Raw genomic sequence first — 17187 nt, forward strand, 5'->3', positions numbered from 1 at the left:
TCTTGCGAGTTTGTTTCCTTTTTCTTAAAGCCGCTAAGCCGTTAATAGCCGCTAAGCCGCTAATAGCCGTGCTTCGCAAGACGAAGAAACCGCAAGACGAAGAGACTCGCGGAACGGATTAATTTCGTCTTGCGAGGCACCACTGTATTCAAAAGTCATATTTACCAAAGGCTTCCATCACTGGGTTGGAGTCCAACACCCTCTTCTCTATCCTTTCCACTGCCACGCTGCCTTTGGGGACGGTGGAGGACGAGGCGACTGTGGCGTAAAATTTCATTAGGCAACGGGAGGTCCATGTCTGGAAAGATGGTCATGAATGTGAGCTGTGGGCTGCTCTTGACAGATGTCATTGAATCAGAAAGGTGTTTACAGGGAAGAAAAGAGGGAGAGCTGCTTCAATGAGGCCACAAATGAAGAGCTAGCATTTTGAGACTGTTCCCACGTACACAGAACTTGCTGTTGAATGTGTGAACAGGCACTGCTCAGCTCACCTATGTGCTAAACAGAATGGCCAATGACTGTGGGCAACTTGGACTCATACACTCCAACCTTCCTTCTCCTTCCCCATTTATCAGTATAGTAAAAAATATTACCCCACCTGCCATCAATGCAGATACTGGGACAGGGTACAGAAAATAAATGCCAGCCAACCAAGTCTTAAACATACCAAACACATACTAAAATATTCAGAACAAATAAAGCTGCAAAAAAACTACAGAGCAAGTAAAACAATCCACCACCTCCAACCCTGCGATCAGCAAGTGAGGTGTTGGTGCTGCCACAGGGGGCTAGCTGGTGCTGACCTTGCAACATGGCCTATTCCAGTGGTGGCTCCCAGTTTGTGGAATACCCTCCCTGGGGAGGTGCATCTGTCTCCCTCAATACTGGCTTTTCAGGATGATTTGAAAGACATTCATGTTTACCCAAGTTGATGGCTGAAAGATACCGATCCTGACAACCCTGAAATCATGGGCTGAGGGAATGTCATTGCTTTTACGCTGTTTTTGAATGTTTCTAATGATCTTGTTTTAATGATATGTTTGTGGCCCTGGTGAGATATATAATGAATAAACAGCTTACACAATTTTAAAATGCCTGAGCATATAAGTAAGGTCTTAGCCTGGGGCCAAAATGACAGCACCGGCATCGGTTGAGGAAATGCGGCCCTTGGGTCTAAAAAAAGGTCCCCACCCCTGGGTCATAATAAGTGATGGTTTCCCAAGTTTGGATTCAATAGGAAACTGCATTGTATTATCAAAACCAAAAGTGGATGGCTCATAAGTACACTTGGAGAAAGCTCCTTGCACGTGGCAAACAATGACATCGGGGCTACATTGCACCTTTGTCAGATATGGTAGCTGTCCACATGCAGGGAACTTTGCACAGATTGGGAAAAGCCTTGCACTTTGAGGTAATGCATGAAAGAAAAAGTTATGTTCACTATTCACCTACACAAGCCAGCAACATGGTCTTCCCCCAGAGATGGGTGAGCAGGCAGCCGATCACAGAGAGATGCCTGAATGAAGCATTTCCCTTACCTTCCCAGCTCCGCTTTCGCCGCTCACAATGATGGACTGGTTTACAGGTGGGATCTGGCTCTGGACATTCCTGTAGGTCTCCTCCGCTACCACGAAAACATGAGGTTTGAGTTCCTAAGAAGCAAAAGAGCGAACACAGGTGTGTTTTTGGAAGGGAAAGGCTACTGTCAGGCGCAGCTCACTAAATACAGGGGTGGGGAACCTGTGGCCTCTGGATCTTGCAGGCTTCAGCCCCCATCATCCGTGACCATGGGCCACCCTGGCCAGGGATGATGGGAACTGTAGTCCCTTGGATCCCTAGATCTTTCTGCACACCAGCTCTCCTCACCCCTAACCATTGGGCCAGGCTGACTGGGGCTGATGGGAATTGGAGTCCAAAAGGCAGTGGAGGGTTGCATCTGTTCCCCACCCCTGGGTTAATGGCTTAGTGGGAACTTAAGGGCGATGATGGATGCAGGGCAGATGGGAAGCCTGCAACCTTCCCTACCTCATCCGAAAGTGTAGCCTTTACATCTTCCTTTTTTTAAAGCTACCAACTGTTAAGTTATTTTCCAGGCATCTCCTGGGAAAGATCTCATTTGGCAGGAGCTGAGCAGGTGCAGTTCTCCCTTCACCCCTCACTCACCTGAAGGCGGGGGGCAGTGTGGTAGTCCCTCATGAGCTCGAGCGAGTAGAGAGGCGGTATCGGCCGAAAGGGGTTGACTGCCACCAGGCTGCTGCCGGCATTGGTGTAAAACACGTCGATGGCGTATCTCGCTTGCAGGCACTTCAGGACTGAGGACGGCGGAAGGTTTCATCAATGGCAAGAAATGTGCTATTTCATGTTTCCGAATTCAACCTCCCTTTTTCCCCACACAAGGCAGGAGTGGGGAAGCTGTAAGACTCCAAATGTTGGAGCTGTAGCCCAGCAATATCTAGAGAGATATAGCTTCCCTCACTGCTGGTATAAATTATAGACAGCTGGGGGACTGGGGTCTTTTTAGTTCAGCCCCAATCCCAAGAACCAAGGTAAGGAGGGTTTATTTTTGGGGGGAAGGGGCATAATGGAAGAATTGCACTAGGGGAAATGAGTTTGTTCCTTGCATGTGGGAGAATAATCCAGTCACATCCTGCTGTGACCAAAAAACGGAGACCAGGGCAGAACAGCAAGAATAGGCCCACAGCCTGGGGTGCCGGGTGATGCTGAGGGCTGCATGAAATTGGACCGCAGGTTCACCACCCCGGTCTTCAAGTGACATGTGAATGCACAGTGGTGTTTGTTTGTTTTTAAACCCTACCAGTTGTGGTGGTCACAGGATTCACTTTGGTAAGGTCATCAAAGCAATGGAGCTGCCGTTCATCACCCAAAAAGGATTTGACATCTTCACCGAGACCATTCTCTTCATCACAACTGGTGGCCGGGTGACTCTTGGTGCCATTCACCTGAAGAAGAGGCAGAAGGAAATGCCACTAACTGACCAAATCACCATGGTGATTTTGCCATATAAAAAGCTGTCCTGAAAGTAAGTTTACAAGCAGGTAAGGCTGGGATCTGCTCCTGCCTGAAACTCTGGAGAGCCACCACCAGTCGGAAGTCCCGGGTTCAATCCATGGCACCTCCAGGCACAAATCCCTTTGAAATTCTGGAGCCTCTGTCCATCAGTGTACACAATACTGAGCTAGATTGGCCAGGCTTAGTTTAAGGCAGATTCCTATGTTCCTATCAAAGCTGGCCCTTAAATTCAGAACCATGAGGACTAGATTCTTGCTTTAATTTTAGGGAAGAGCTGTAGCTCAGCAGTAGAGGCCCTGTTCTGTTTGGAGAAGGTCTCAGGCTCAGTCCCCAGCAGCTAGGAGACACTCCCTGCCTGAAACCCTGAAGAGTTGCTGCCAGCCAGTGCAGATAGCACTGAGCTAGACGGACCCCATGGCCAGACTCAGTATCAGGCAGCTTCTAAGCTTCTGGACAGGTGGCCATATGATCTGCTCCCTGGATGGCTTCCCGGCACTACTGGAAGCCTTTCCATATTACCATCTTAGCTTTCCCTGACATTACCTGCTTGGGCATTTTTTCCCTTCTCATTTTGTGGGGCTTTGAAGTTCGTGTTGGAGAATGCATTGAAGTACTACCAGCTTGGCAAAATCTCCACGGTGGCGGACTTCAGGTTGCAGGAAATCTCAAGCAAGAGAAACGAGGAGCCCTGAATAGAATGAAGAAGGTTGTTTACTTGAAGCAGTTTTGGCAACCTGCAAAATGCTACTGAGTGTCACAGGGAAGACTTCAATGGGCCGCGTGATAGATAAATCATGGGGTGGGGAACCCTTTTTTCAGCCTAAGGGCCACACTCCCTTCTAGGCCACATGCTAGGGGCAAAAGTAGATGGAGCAAGGTAGGTGTGTTTTACTGAGGCTAATTTCTCCATATACTCACACACACTGCTTTCTCTCCCTCGTTCAGGCAAACAAGGGGCCTTATCAGAACCAAGGGCACCTCACAGCCAGACACCAACACTCAAGGAAGGTGCAAAGCAAAACAGAGAAGAAGGTGTGGCCTAGAGGGCTGCATATGCATCCAGTCCAACTTTTTTAGATTAAAAACAGGGGTGCGCGTTTTCCAGGACATGCTCCCAGGTGAGGCATGTGACCTGCGCTGCTATCTCCCCCCACAAATGCTTTTTTCAGGGTGTGAGATCACAGCACCCAAAATACCCGCCGCAATTTCACATGGAGATATGGGATGTTCCCCCTTTTTTTCCCAGGACACATGGCGGGTATGCATTTGACCTGGGGATCTACTCTAAGGTTCCCCACCCTCAGGATAGAAAATACCGAGCTCGATGGAGCAATGGTCTGACACAGTACAAGGCAGCTTCTTCTGTTCCTATTTAAATTGGCCCTTAGTACAACACCATGAGGACTGGAAACTTGTTTTATCCTGTGAGGGAAGAGGTGTAGCTTGGTTCTGTGTTGTATCCCTAGCATCTCCAGGTACGGCTGAGAACGCCGCTTTCTATATTCCAGCGCTCTGAGCAACAGCAAGTGTCTGGGTCTAGAGAGGCAAAGTGGGGCCTGGGGACTATCCCCAGGGTCGATTATACAAAATTGAATGGGAAGGGGCAACATCACAAATCCCTAACTGAAAAAAGAGTTTAGAGAAATATCTGTTTGCACTCTGGCGTCCTTTTGGATTAAGGGTAGCAAAGTGGATTCTTCCCCTTCCTTAAATGTAAGGTTTCCCGGCTGTTATAAACAGATTTGTGGGAGGAGGGAAAAGAAGGCCTGTGGGGAAAAACGACAGCAGAACATTTTTGCACGGGCGTGACCAGTGGAAAGTTACACGCCAGGGAAACAAAAAACAAAAAACCATCCAGCAACCCAGACTGCTGGTTCTATCCAGCAGCAGCAAATCCAGCCAGCAGATTTAAGCTATGGGATGTTGTTTTTATTAACTTCCCCTGTGATCATTCCACTGGTTAGGATTCCACCCCCCATCAAAAATAATTATGCTTAAGAGATAGTCCCATATTATTCACTCACTACTACTATTCGTGGGATTTGCAATAAAATGTTGCAGCATGGAATGTGCCCATTCAGGCTTCCTGCAAGCCTGGTTTTTCCATCCCCAGTTACCCCCCCCAAGTTATCTGCAGGAGGCTGGTTTTACCTCTGTTCCCTTATGTTGGGTGATATCCAACATCAGCCATGCTCAGAGTTACACCCATTCTTCTTGCTTCTCTATACTCCCTGTACTAATGAGAGAAGACCCTGACCCAAGTCTTCAGTCCATGCCAGAGTATGCAGAAGAGGGGACTGGTGGCAATCACAAATCGTGGCTGGCTAGTGAGCCAAAGCAATATTTGTGGATCACCAATTAGAATTCCCTTTATTTCTGATGTTCACGGGGTGAGTGCTGGTCCATAAACAGCCCCATCCACACAAGCAAGGGAAGTAATCAGCAGGCCCAGGTGTAGGAGATAGGGAGAAGCACTAAGTTTGCAGCAGTACAAAAAAATATTAATCATTTTTTTTAAAGGAGTGGGGCGCAAAGAAGAGACAGGGCTCCAAAAACAGCTCAAGTGAACACTGAACATGCTTAGTGGGCATGGAATGCTGACTGTCTGAAGTCAATAACATTGGGGGGGGGGGAACCCACATCAGGAACAATAAAGCTATTCTTTCCTTAACTCTGAAGATCCATTGTTGGCCTCTTTGTGGATTACAGTTACCCTTTAAACAACCTGTCCTGCTTAGAAAGGATTGTTAGAACAGATTTCCACATGCAAACACACTCTTCAGCAGGGTGCCAAGGCCGGTGGGTCTCCTAATTCTCATTGAGCCTCTATTTGCGGTAACAGCAATGTGTGATACCACATTCAGGATTCAAGAGCATTAAATCCCCTTGGCGGACCAGACCAAAAATCCATCCAGTGGCCTGTCTCCAACAGAAGACAGTTGTGATGCTTCTGGGAAGCTCCCAAACAGGACACGATGGGAATTTAACCGCCCCTGATTGGTTGTCAAGTACTTAAGAGATGTTGTGTTTTAAGTATGGGAGGGGGAGAATGTAAAAGCAGCATGAGGGAGGACAGCCGCTTCTGTGCGACAACTGAGCATTCGAGAAGTGACTCAATAAGCTTGGAACATTATAAGGCCTTGCAATCAAGAGTTTGTCCACTGGGCGCTGGGACCTGAGATGTCAGTATGGAGGCAGAAGAGCAGAGGAGAGGAAGGAAGGGCCTTAGTGCAATAGGAGACACTAACAGATCCTTGGCCAGGGGGTGGCTGGGCTCCCACCCCTCCATCCTTACAACAACCCCCCAGTACATAATTGTTGGCCAACAACCTAAAGCAATCCAGCCCATGTATCACAATATAAAACAGCACACCAGCTGACTGAGCTCCCTGCTGCAACCACACTGTTCTGGTCAACTTAAGTTTGCACTTTTCTCGCCAGAAGCAGAGAAAATGAGGAAAGACGGGCAACAGCTCAGTGGTACAGCATCCACTCTGCAGGCTGAAGGTGCCAGGCTCAGTTTCCAGGTGGGGATGGGAGGTCTTGTCTGAAATCCCGGAGAGCCACTGCCAGTCAGTGTGGATGATACTGAGCTACATAGACCAAAAATCCAACTGCAACGTCCTATGTTTCAAATACTTTCATGAATGTCTGTAGACACTTAAGGGCTAGAAATTTGGGTTGTTGTTGTTGTTTACTATAAATGAACATCTATACAAAATGGCACTTAAATGTGTGGAATGAGCTTAGGTCAGTGGCAGACATATTTTACATGCACAAGGTTGCAGGTTTAATCCCCAGCATCTTCAGGTAGGAAATGGGCAAAACGGTCATCTAAAGTCCTGCAGAGCTGCTGGCAGTCAGAGTAGACAACATTGCACTAGATGGACCAATGGTCTGTCTCAGTATCAGACAGCTTTATATGTTCCTAAAAAGCGATCTCTGGTTTACAGATGTGTATATTGCATTTCTTCCTGAAAACTGGATACTCTGTTACATCTGTTTAGGCACCAGGCAAAAACATTCCTCTTCTCCCAGGCCTTTGGCTAATTAAACAATCTATGGTCTTTTAAACTGCGTGTATGTAGGTTACTATCCTACGGTAAGTATTTTTTTTTACGGTAAGTATTTTGTATTTTTATATTGAAAACTGCCCTCTGATCCTTGGATGAAGGGCAGAATAGAAACAACAACAGCAATACTGTCTTTTTACTTTAGTGTATTCAAGGCCTTCCAAAGTTTTATTTATTTATAATTTTTTTATTCTGTTTTTCAGACAACGATAATCTCCCAGATCAAGTTACGTTAGAAATAAGAGAGAGACAGGCCCTGGCATCAGGCTTAGAAACAAAAAAGGCCAGAAACAATAAAGGAAAGTCAGAGTGGAGGGAAAAGGAAAGGGAGTGGGAGAGGGAGAGGGAAAGGGAGAGATCAGCCCTTCAAGGCCCAAACTAAGTGGTGAGCAAACTGGTCCCCTTCAGACGCTACTGGACTCAAACTCCCATCAGCCCCAGACAACATGGCAAATGGTCAAGGATTATGGGAGACATAGTTCAGCAACTTTGAGCCTCCAAGTAGAGGGACAGTCTACCTGAATACTGGGGTCCCACAGGAGGATGGAAAAGCTGACACCTTCTTGTTCTGCTTGTGGATTTCCGGAGACCCCTGGATAGTCATCATTGGCAATGGATGTCCTGAACTTTGGGTTTGATCAGGCAAGGTCACTGCACTTTTTTTTTTTAAGTCATGTGCTGTGACACATTGTTGTTACAATGACGAAAAATGCTGTATTTCGAATTAGCTTTACCCAGTGTGCCTTGCACATATTTTTTTTTGTCAACAAAGAAAAGTCCAAAGGCCCCAAAAGATTCACCCAGTTATTAGCCAAGCTTGCCTAGACACACACTCCAATTTCAAGCAAGCCTCTGCTCCAAGTGGGACATGTTTTGAAACCTGCACAGTTCAGATTAATAAAGGATCTGACCTATCCACTCTGAGCCTCTACAGCCAGAGGGTATAAAATTGATCCCCCCCCCCCGTATATAACTAAATATCACAACAGCCTTATGAGGGAGGTAAGACTGATTCTCCCTACTCCCAGTTCAATGTGCTAACCCAGGTGCAGGGAACCTTTGGCCCTCCAGATGTTGCTGAAATACAATTCCCATCATCTCTGACAATTGGTTATGTTTGCTGGGGCTGATGGGAGTTGTAATTCAGCAAAATTTGGAGGACCTAGGCATCCTTTACATGTTTACTCAGAAGACAGTACTGCTATGTTCAGTGGGCTTACTCCCAGGTAAGCGTGTTGACATTATAGAATCATGGCAGCCTAGCATTTGTAGAGCTAAAATTGAAAAGGGGCGGGGATGGGGTCGTCATTGAAAAGCCAAATAAAAGAAACCCCAAAAAGGTATAAACATACAACGTTGGACAGGAACACATCAGAAGATGTAGAAGAAGCTTAAAGCCAGGGATCAGCAACGCTTATTATTATTATTACTATTACTATTATTATTATCATTATTATTTATGCAAGTTTCTCTACACCACTCTTCAAGCCAATGCCTAAGGGTTAGCCTAAGGGTGACTAATGAAAAATAGATAACAAATAAAATCAAAATAGATGAAAAACTCTTAAAACATAACAAACTACAAACTAAAGGCAGTGATTTATATATTGTTATGAGAAGGGGGTACTGAGGGATTTGAAAATCAAACCCCCTTCCCCTTTCATAGAAACATAGGAGGAGGTGTCATATACAGAGTCAGACTACTGGTCTATCTAGCTCATTGTTGTCTACACTGACTGGCAGCAGCTCTTCAGGTTTTCAGGCAGAGGCCACTCCCAGCCCCACCCGAAGATGCGGGGGATTGAACCTGGGACCTTCTCCATGCCAAGCAGATGTTCTACCACTGAGCTATGGTCCTTTCCCACTGGGATCCTTCCTTTGCTCTTCAGTGAGCGGGAAAAGAACTCTGCACACCCTTAAGAGAACTCTTGCTTCATTCCCTTTCAGAAGCAGCATGTGGAGTTGGGGGGGGGAGGGAATAAGTTGTGGGGCTTAAACTAAGAGATCCGCACTTTTGGAGAGGAAGAGAGAAATAACTACATTTATAAGGAACAGATGAAAGAAAGCAGAGAGAAAGAGATTTGAGGCTAAATGGACTCACCCGTTCCATGTATATATGGAGAAGGAGAGGATCGAGAGCGACCGGCGAAAAGCAACGTCCTCCGGAGGTAGGCGAAGGACGGCTCAGCCAGTCCCGGGCAAAGGCGGAGCTGGAGGCGGAGGCTGCTGGGTTTGAATCGGAAGGGCTTCCAGACTCCCTGGAAGATCCGGATTTGACGCCCCGCCTCTGGGATGCGGAGCCCGATTTCGGATTCCCGGGGGAATCTGGAGCGCGCAGAGGACCGCAGCTTTGCAGCGCCAGCCTGTGCGCGCTTAACACGCGCACAATCCCATTGAAATCCAATGGGGCTCACTACCCAGTAGGGATGCGTGGGTTTTGCATCCCGCCGGCCTCATCCTGTGCCTGTTTCCTCCGAAGGAAGCAGGCAGCGCTGACTGCCATTCACGTTCAGACAACCGTGGCGCAAGTTTTCCTCGGAAGGAAGCTCCACCGAGTTCAAGAACGAGGTTTACTCCTAAGAAAAGGGTGCGCAGGGTCGCTGCATGCTTTACGCGGAAATTAATGGGGTTTCCCAAGAAAATGTGCGGGGTGGGTGAGTTCCAGTTTAGCAGCCGGGATCCGTGTCTCATCGGAAGCAAAGCATGCTTCCCGAAGCAACAACGCAGGCTTTACTCGGTAGCAAGCTCCGCTGCACCCAGAAAGCGTGTGTTGCACCACAGCCTAAAATAGTTGTTTTAAATTTTTACATGTTGTGTTTTAATTGTTGTGACCCGCCCCTGGACCTTAGGACGAAAGGCGGGTAGTGCTAAATAAGTAAATAACAATAATATTCGGATCGAGGAGGTGGGGAAAGGAAACGCGCTCTTACCAGATCGGACCCACGTGGAGACAAGGAAATTCGCTGCTTGTTCTACACGCGGAGCACCTGGGCAGTAACACTCCCTAGTATCATGGAGGGGTGGGATCAAAAGAGTGAACACTTCCTTGCAGGTTGGCCCCCATCCCCGCAAGCAGAAAGCTAGCACAGTAAGGAGAAGTGCTAGTTAAAAAAAAAACTTGCAGGGAGTTTTTTTACTGGAGGTGAAAACTTACTGGGTGGCGGGAGGCATTCTTCTTCAGCTGAAATGCTAAGTGGTCCACTCCAGTCTGTGTCGACCAAACCTACAATCGGTGGCGGGCAAACAAGCAATGCAAATTATTATATTTTATTTGTTTTTAAAAGTATAAACTGCTAACTGAAAGAACCACGAGGTTGCACAGTCAAATAATCAGAACCTCATAAAATTGTAAAATACATCGCTTCTCCACTACAAATCTGTTGCTGTGCTAGGCAAATCTGTGGTGAGTAAATGAACGTGATCACCAGAGATGGCACCAATTGTGTGCCTTTCAAGGCAGCCTGTTATCGCAGGTGTAGGATCAGGATGCAATTCTCCCACCTTTTCTTTTAATGGCTTTTAATATCCCATTAGTAACCTTTATATTAAACTTGGCCATGGCTGAGCAGTCTGATGAATCAGGCAATCTCGTTTAGCAGGCTACTTGCTCTGATGAAAATGTCATCAGGAAACAGATCCCTCATTTACCTTTTTTTGCAGCAGGAAGTATAACCGAGCTGTGCAGAGCTAAGGAGAAACTCTACACCTGTGTTTTAAATGCAGTTTTAATTCTCAGAGAAACAGCAAAGACCTGTCTCTGACCCAGCCTTTATGATGAGAATGTTTTCAGTGAGCCAAACAAATCCTGCTGTCTTTCTTCGCTGAAACTTAACCTCCATAAGAATGCAGGTAATTCTTTCAAAACGTTTTTGCTGCATATTTTCCAGTTCTTTTAGCTATTATTTGTAGGGCTTTTGACTAGTGGCTGAAACATTCATAGAGCAGATGTTTTGTCCTGCACTGTGTAGGGTTTGGATGAATTACCCATTATTAATGTTTGTATGGATGTGATTACCGTATTTTTCGCCCTATAGGACGCACCTTTCCCCCCTCCAAAAATGAAGGGGAAATCTGTGTGCGTCCTATGGGGCGAATGCAGGCTTTCGCTGAAGCTTGGAGAGGGAGAGGGGTCGGTGCACACCAACCCCTCTCGCTCTCCAGGCTTCCGGAAGCTATCAGCAAGCCTGGGGAGCCTGCTGCGGATAGCAGCCTGCTGGCCGGAACGCGGGGCGCACTGAAGCAGAGCGCCCCGCACTTTGGGCAGATATCTGCAGCCTAGGGAGCCCTGCGGGAGTTCCTGCAGGGCTCCCTAGGCTGCGGATAGCAGCCTGCTGCCCGGAGTGCGGGGGGGGGGGATAATTTTTTTCCTCTTTATTCCCCCCCCCAAAAAAACTAGGTGCGTCCTATAGGGCGAAAAATACGGTATTTGCTCACTGCAATTATATATACCACCTTTTTCTCCAATGCATTCAAGGCAGCTTACAGTTTTAAATAAAGGCTGCAGTCTGGTACATCATGTGATGCTAAAAGGAATGGGGAGGAAAGAAGGAAATGGGCAAACCTTGTTAAAATAGCAGGTGTGGGTGCAACTAGTACTTGAATCAGCTAAAGGAGCAAGTGAGAGTCTGCCCCAAGGCACTAACGGCATGAGAGGGTGAGAGACAGGCCTCTGCTTCCCAAAACTAACATGCTATTTAAAATAGTTAAAGGAGTCGGGAAGGGTATGAGGCAGCTTCCTATGTTTCTATGATGATGGAAACTGCATCCAAGAAACATCTGAAGGCCACATTCTCACATACCATTATTTAGCATTACTGTGGTATAGTGGTTAGAGTGTCGGATTAAGACCTGGGAGACCAGGGTTCAAATCCCTGCTCACCCTTGAAGCTCATTGGGTGACCTTGGGCCCAGTCACTGCCTCTCAGCCTAACCTGCCTCACAGGGTTATTGTAGGGGATTAAATGAAGCAGGAGAGAACTATGTGCGCTAACTTGAGCTCCTTGGAGGAAAAAGGTGGGATATAAATGCAGGAAATAAATAATAGTGATTCATTTTGAAATTCCTGTCTATAAGTATGTTAAAATTGCAAAGAATGTTACATCTCTGGAACTAAATTTTATTTATGTTCTTTTAAGCTCTGTTCAGAATTTGATTTATGTTTTTAAGTTGTGTGCTTCTGTGGATAAAATCCATGTTAAAACAAGCAAGGAAAATAACTAACTAAATATCTGAAGGCTATGCTCTACTTCCATGGTCAGAAGTGGCATACTTTTGAATGTCAGTTGCTGAGGGATCACAAATGGGGAGGGCCCTGTTACATTCAGGTCCTCCTTGCAGGCTTCCCCAGAGGGACATCTTGTTGGCTGCTGTGAGAACGGAATATTGGACTAGATGGGCCTTTGGCCTGATCCAACTACAGTGCTCTTCTTACTTTCTTAACCCACCTTGTCCTGAAGGCTTGCCATCTCCAGGGGAAGGTGAGCAAAGAGCCTCGAAATGGCCAGTCAGTAAGGTTTGCTGGCTTACAGCTTTTTATCAAGGGCGATCCTGAGCTGTAATTAAGCTAGCACATCGCCTCCTTGCAGACTATTGCTGTGCTGAAAGACAAATTTGCAGTCTTGCAGGGCTAAGAGGCGAGGGTGTGGTGAGCTCTTTCCTTTTAAGCTCCCTCTTCAGAGACACTTTTCCCTGACAAGCCGCAGCTTGCCTCATCCAAAGATGCATATTGCAAAAATGTTTCTAGGGAAAAAATGAAGGTGGCAGTCGATTGTAGGAGGCCTCAAGAAAAAGAAGAGGAGCAAAGGTGATTAGACAGAATTTGGCGAGATGCATTCACTAGTGGAAGAAAACTACGTGGGAGTAAGAACATAAGAAAGAACAGCTCTGCTGGATCAGGCCAGTGACCCACCTAGTCCAGCATCCTGTTCGCACAGTGGTCAACCAGATGCCCCTATGGGAATCTCACAAGTAGGACATGAGCGTAACAACTCTTCCTACTTGTGATTCCTTAGCAACTGGTATTCAGAGGCATACTGCCTCCCACAGTGGAGTGAGAACATAGCCGTTGTGGCTACTAGCCTCCGTGAACATGTATATGAGTAAGCCCCATTGAGTTCAGCTGGGCTTGCTGCCAAGTAGAGGGTGTATAGCAGGGTGTCTGCCGCACATCTGGCTACTCCTATTGTAAGGCTGTTGTCATGCTGGAGTTTCTGTGGCTGGCTGTTGGCAGCCAAGCAAACTGCAGTGTGATGACACCCTCACAGTTTTATTATATAGCAAAAAGGCCCCACACACTTTGACATGTGGTCGTTGCAGGGTTGACTGATTCAGTGTGACTCTCGGACCAAAAAAGTGTAGCAATCTAAAAGATAGGATGACAACCTTAGAGTGTTTCAATCTTCTTGCCCTTACCTCCTCTCTCTCCTACAACTGAAATTTGAGAATATAAAATATTTGGGGCCCTCCAGACTAATGGCGTTGGGTTTTTATTTTCCCAGAGGTATTTTGCAACATGTTATTCACACTAACTAGAAATGAAGCAACGTGTCTGCCCTGAAACTTTCACAAGTGTAGACAGTATTGAAAGTGGGACTGCGTATAACCACCCTGATAGCATCATGAGCATAAATTACCATGAATGCTCAAGAAGGACACCTGGAGGGGCCCTTGTGTCTTACAATTCCCTGTAAACCTGAAATTGAGGGTGCTGTGTAAATTTATGTGAATAATTTCACTGCCATAATTTTACTAGTGGCAGTTGCTAAGAATGTTGGCTCTGACTTGTTAAAAAGAAATAAAATATCCTCTTCAGGTGTTTACCTTGGAAGTCCGAATAAGAGCTAGTGCATGTTGGGTTCCTATGGTATGTGGTTCCTAGGAAAGCTCTTTTAATTGATTGCAAGTGTGTTTTGCAACTGCTTGTAAAAGTAGCAGTTAAAAAATAATGTGGGCTGCTTGCTGCCTGAAAATTTGTAGTCATGCACAGAGAAAGTGACTTCAGCACAGAATTTTTTTTATTTCTATCCTGCCCACTGGTTTAAAAAGTCTACTGGACCAATGAATTTACCTTGGGGTGGATGCAGTTACCCACTCTTGATTTTTGTTCAGTTTGCTTGCTGCTAACTTTATTTTTTCTTTCTTTTTTTTAGTGACTTACAATAGCAGAAAAAATGTCGCAAAAGCAAAAAGAAGAATTTATAAGTAATTTGAATGGAACTACCTTGCTGGAGATCTCCATTGGCTTACCCCTAGCGTCATTATGCCTCCTTTCCAGAGGGCTTCTGCTGATCTTTTATTTTCTCTGCTATGGAAAACCACTACAGTCAATGGTTGGCCATTTTCTTCTAGACTTTACCATCTTAGTTGTCCCGCCAGTGCTCTCTTGTACAATTTTGGCCCCTGTCCTACCTTGGGTAATGCTCTCCATCACCGTATTCTGTGTCAGCTTGGTTTTGATCATATACAGTCGGAGAACCAATTACGTGAGAGTGCCGCCTAAGCAAATCATAAGCGATTTCTTGAGGACAAGCTTGGAACCAGAGTACATTCCTTCGATAACGGTGTTCCGAGTCTTTGTCAATGTCTTGACATCCATCAGCATTCTGGCTGTAGATTTTCCACAGTACCCTCGGCGGTATGCCAAAACGGAGACCTATGGAACAGGGGTAATGGATTTTGGAGTGGGATCATTTGTTTTTGGGAACGCTGTGGTTTGTCCAGAAGTCCGGCTGAAGCCTGGCACGGCACAGCACAAAGTCTCTTATCTTGCCAGGCAGTTCTTTGCTGTGTGGCCTTTGCTGCTTCTTGGCTTTGGGCGGGTGATGAGCATCAAGGCCATTGACTATTACGAACATGTCTCAGAATATGGTGTGCACTGGAACTTTTTCTTCACTTTAGCCGTTGTACGGATGGCTGCGTCCTTGCTTTTGGCTGTCTTCCCCGTGCGCAGAGCATGGTTAATTGCAGCAACACTTGCTATAGTCTATGAAGGCTTCCTCAGCTTCACACCTTTGAAGATGTTCATCTTGCATGGGAGTGATGGCCAAGATTCACGGGACGGGTTTTTCAATGCCAACAGAGAGGGCATATTTTCTGTCATCGGCTACCTAGCTGTTTACATGGCTAGCGTGCAAGTAGGCTTATATTTGTTAAAGAGGAGGAGCTTGGTGAAAGATTGGCTTGGCGTAATCGGCTCTTTCCTGATTGCAGTTTTCCTCCTCTTTATCTGCCTTCATGTAACGCAAACTCACATAGACGCCGTATCCCGACGGATGGCAAACCTCTCCTTTTGCGTGTGGGTCATCGCTCACGGCCTGTTACTCTTTAGTTGCTTTTTGGTGGCTGATCTTGTGCTGGTGTTTGGAAAGTTTCTGGTGGCTGGGGCTAGCATTCCTTGCAGCTGGAATTTCATGCAGCCAGCAGCGGCAAGTAAAAAACACGACCTGGAGCCCCAGGATAGGAAAACAGTGCCTCGGAGTGTGTGCATGATCAGCGCTGTGAATAAGAATCAGCTCTTGTATTTCTTACTAGCGAATGTCTTGACTGGCTTCGTGAATATGGTGGTCGACACGATTCACAGCAATGCATTCTGGGCTATGTTTGTCCTGCATCTATATATGTTTACAAACTGTTTGGTTATGTATTTATTGCAAGCAAGAAATATAATCTTAAAGTGGTGGTAATTTTATAAATATATAAACCAAAACCAAAAAGAAAAGGTTTTGCCTGCTGGGATTGCACTGGATTTTATAAGACTTTTGCATGCATGCTGGTATACTGGATTATCTAAAGGAAGGAATGTGGACTATAGTTGTTTTAAACTCATGGTCACTTTCATCGAATGAACTGTATTACATTTCCATACGTCTGTAGCATCGGGACCAAAGCTCAAGCTGGAGCCAGAGCCAATGGCAGGCAGAGCCACCTCATTCTTGTTTTGTCCTCCTCCTCCCTACTGTGTTCTATAAGGGGCAACAATGAGACCAAGGAGAGGCAGGAAGCTTACAGCCAGGGCCATCCCCTGGGCTAGTTGTAAGAAGGAAGGCAGGGCAGGTGGGGGCTGTTTGAGGGAAAACTGAGGTTGGTCACTTTTGCAGACCAGACATTAAGTTTATTTGTCCCTTTGTCACATTGCGATTCCTGTGCAGGGCAACCTTCTCTCCTGCAGTGGGTCTGCACACACTGAATGCCTAACATGCTAAGAAGTGGTACTGAGGCAGAGGACACTTTGTGCTTGATGAAGGTTTACAGCATGTGACTGGATCCCTCCAGACTGGTATTTTTGCAGGTGTATTCTGCAACATGTCTTTGACACAATAATAGTGCATTAATGGTGGATTTATACTGGACTGTCCAGACATCATTCCGCTTTACTAGTTGTTCTGAGATGCTTCCCCAATCAATGTTGCTGTGTTATTGTCACCTGGAGGGGCACCATTGTGCAATAAAATCAGAACTAAAAAAAACCCCCAAAATATTTGTGGCATTAAAAGTAGCAATCTTTCAGCAGGAAGCTATGGGGACATGCACCAGTTGGAAATAAAGCAGTATGTCTGCCATTTAAGTGCAAAAAGAATTGAAAGTGAGATCGTGTAGAACTGCTCCAATAACATAATGACCACAAATTAGGAATGCAATTCATAAATGCATGATAAAAGGATGCCTAGATGGGCTATAAGTCCTTCCACACAGCTGCATTCACCTATTTTAATTTAAAATGTGTTTTTGTTCAAATGCAATGGACAATCCAATCAAATATATTTTCCAAAAAACCCTAAAACTTACAATGAGGAGTGTCGGAATCATTTCTCATAAAAAAGACAAATGAATTTAACTGGAGGCTGTGTGTGAGAGAGAACTGAAAGAGCTCAAAATAATCGGAGCTGTATGTTGGATTGAGTCAACACAAAGGTGATTATAATTTGCAAATAAAATGCATCAAAGCCTCCAAGCAAATAAAATATCTATATTTAAGATGATACTGTAATGTGTTATTGCTTTACTGTCAGACATTTGAATTATACTACTTGTTCACAAGAAACTTGTTTCCCTGAGCCTTCAAGAAATACTGAATGACCCAACAAAG

The 17187-nt window shown here is 45.8% G+C and overlaps 2 protein-coding genes across 7 annotated transcripts in view; one reads left to right on the top strand and one right to left on the bottom strand.

Moving 5' to 3' along the window:
- MYO19 (myosin XIX) overlaps positions 1-17187 on the bottom strand; it is a 34017-nt gene that overhangs the window by 16524 nt on the left and 306 nt on the right. For 2 of the 6 annotated variants that reach the window (XR_014541913.1, XM_083587558.1), the window contains exons 1-6: positions 9205-9341; positions 3574-3718; positions 2816-2960; positions 2164-2312; positions 1539-1652; positions 166-298 (exon numbers count right to left, since the gene is read on the bottom strand). Coding sequence is in view for 5 of the 6 variants with exons in the window: in XM_083587558.1 (XP_083443684.1) it covers positions 166-298; positions 1539-1652; positions 2164-2312; positions 2816-2960; positions 3574-3636 (604 nt within the window). In the remaining variant the exon portion in view is untranslated. Of the gene's footprint in view, positions 1-165; positions 299-1538; positions 1653-2163; positions 2313-2815; positions 2961-3573; positions 3719-9204; positions 9342-10033; positions 10521-17187 lie in introns of those variants that run through there. The other 4 variants (XM_083587561.1, XM_083587560.1, XM_083587559.1 and 1 more) reach the window with 4 other exon arrangements.
- PIGW (phosphatidylinositol glycan anchor biosynthesis class W) lies at positions 9565-17080 on the top strand. Its single transcript, XM_083587825.1, has 3 exons — positions 9565-9690; positions 10764-10952; positions 14252-17080. Exon 3 carries the CDS (start codon positions 14273-14275, stop codon positions 15782-15784), a length of 1512 nt encoding a protein of 503 aa, XP_083443951.1. The 5' UTR covers positions 9565-9690; positions 10764-10952; positions 14252-14272; the 3' UTR covers positions 15785-17080.

This window comes from Podarcis filfolensis (genome assembly GCF_964270895.1).
Source record: "Podarcis filfolensis genome assembly, chromosome: 15".
Classification (NCBI taxonomy): domain Eukaryota; kingdom Metazoa; phylum Chordata; class Lepidosauria; order Squamata; family Lacertidae; genus Podarcis; species Podarcis filfolensis.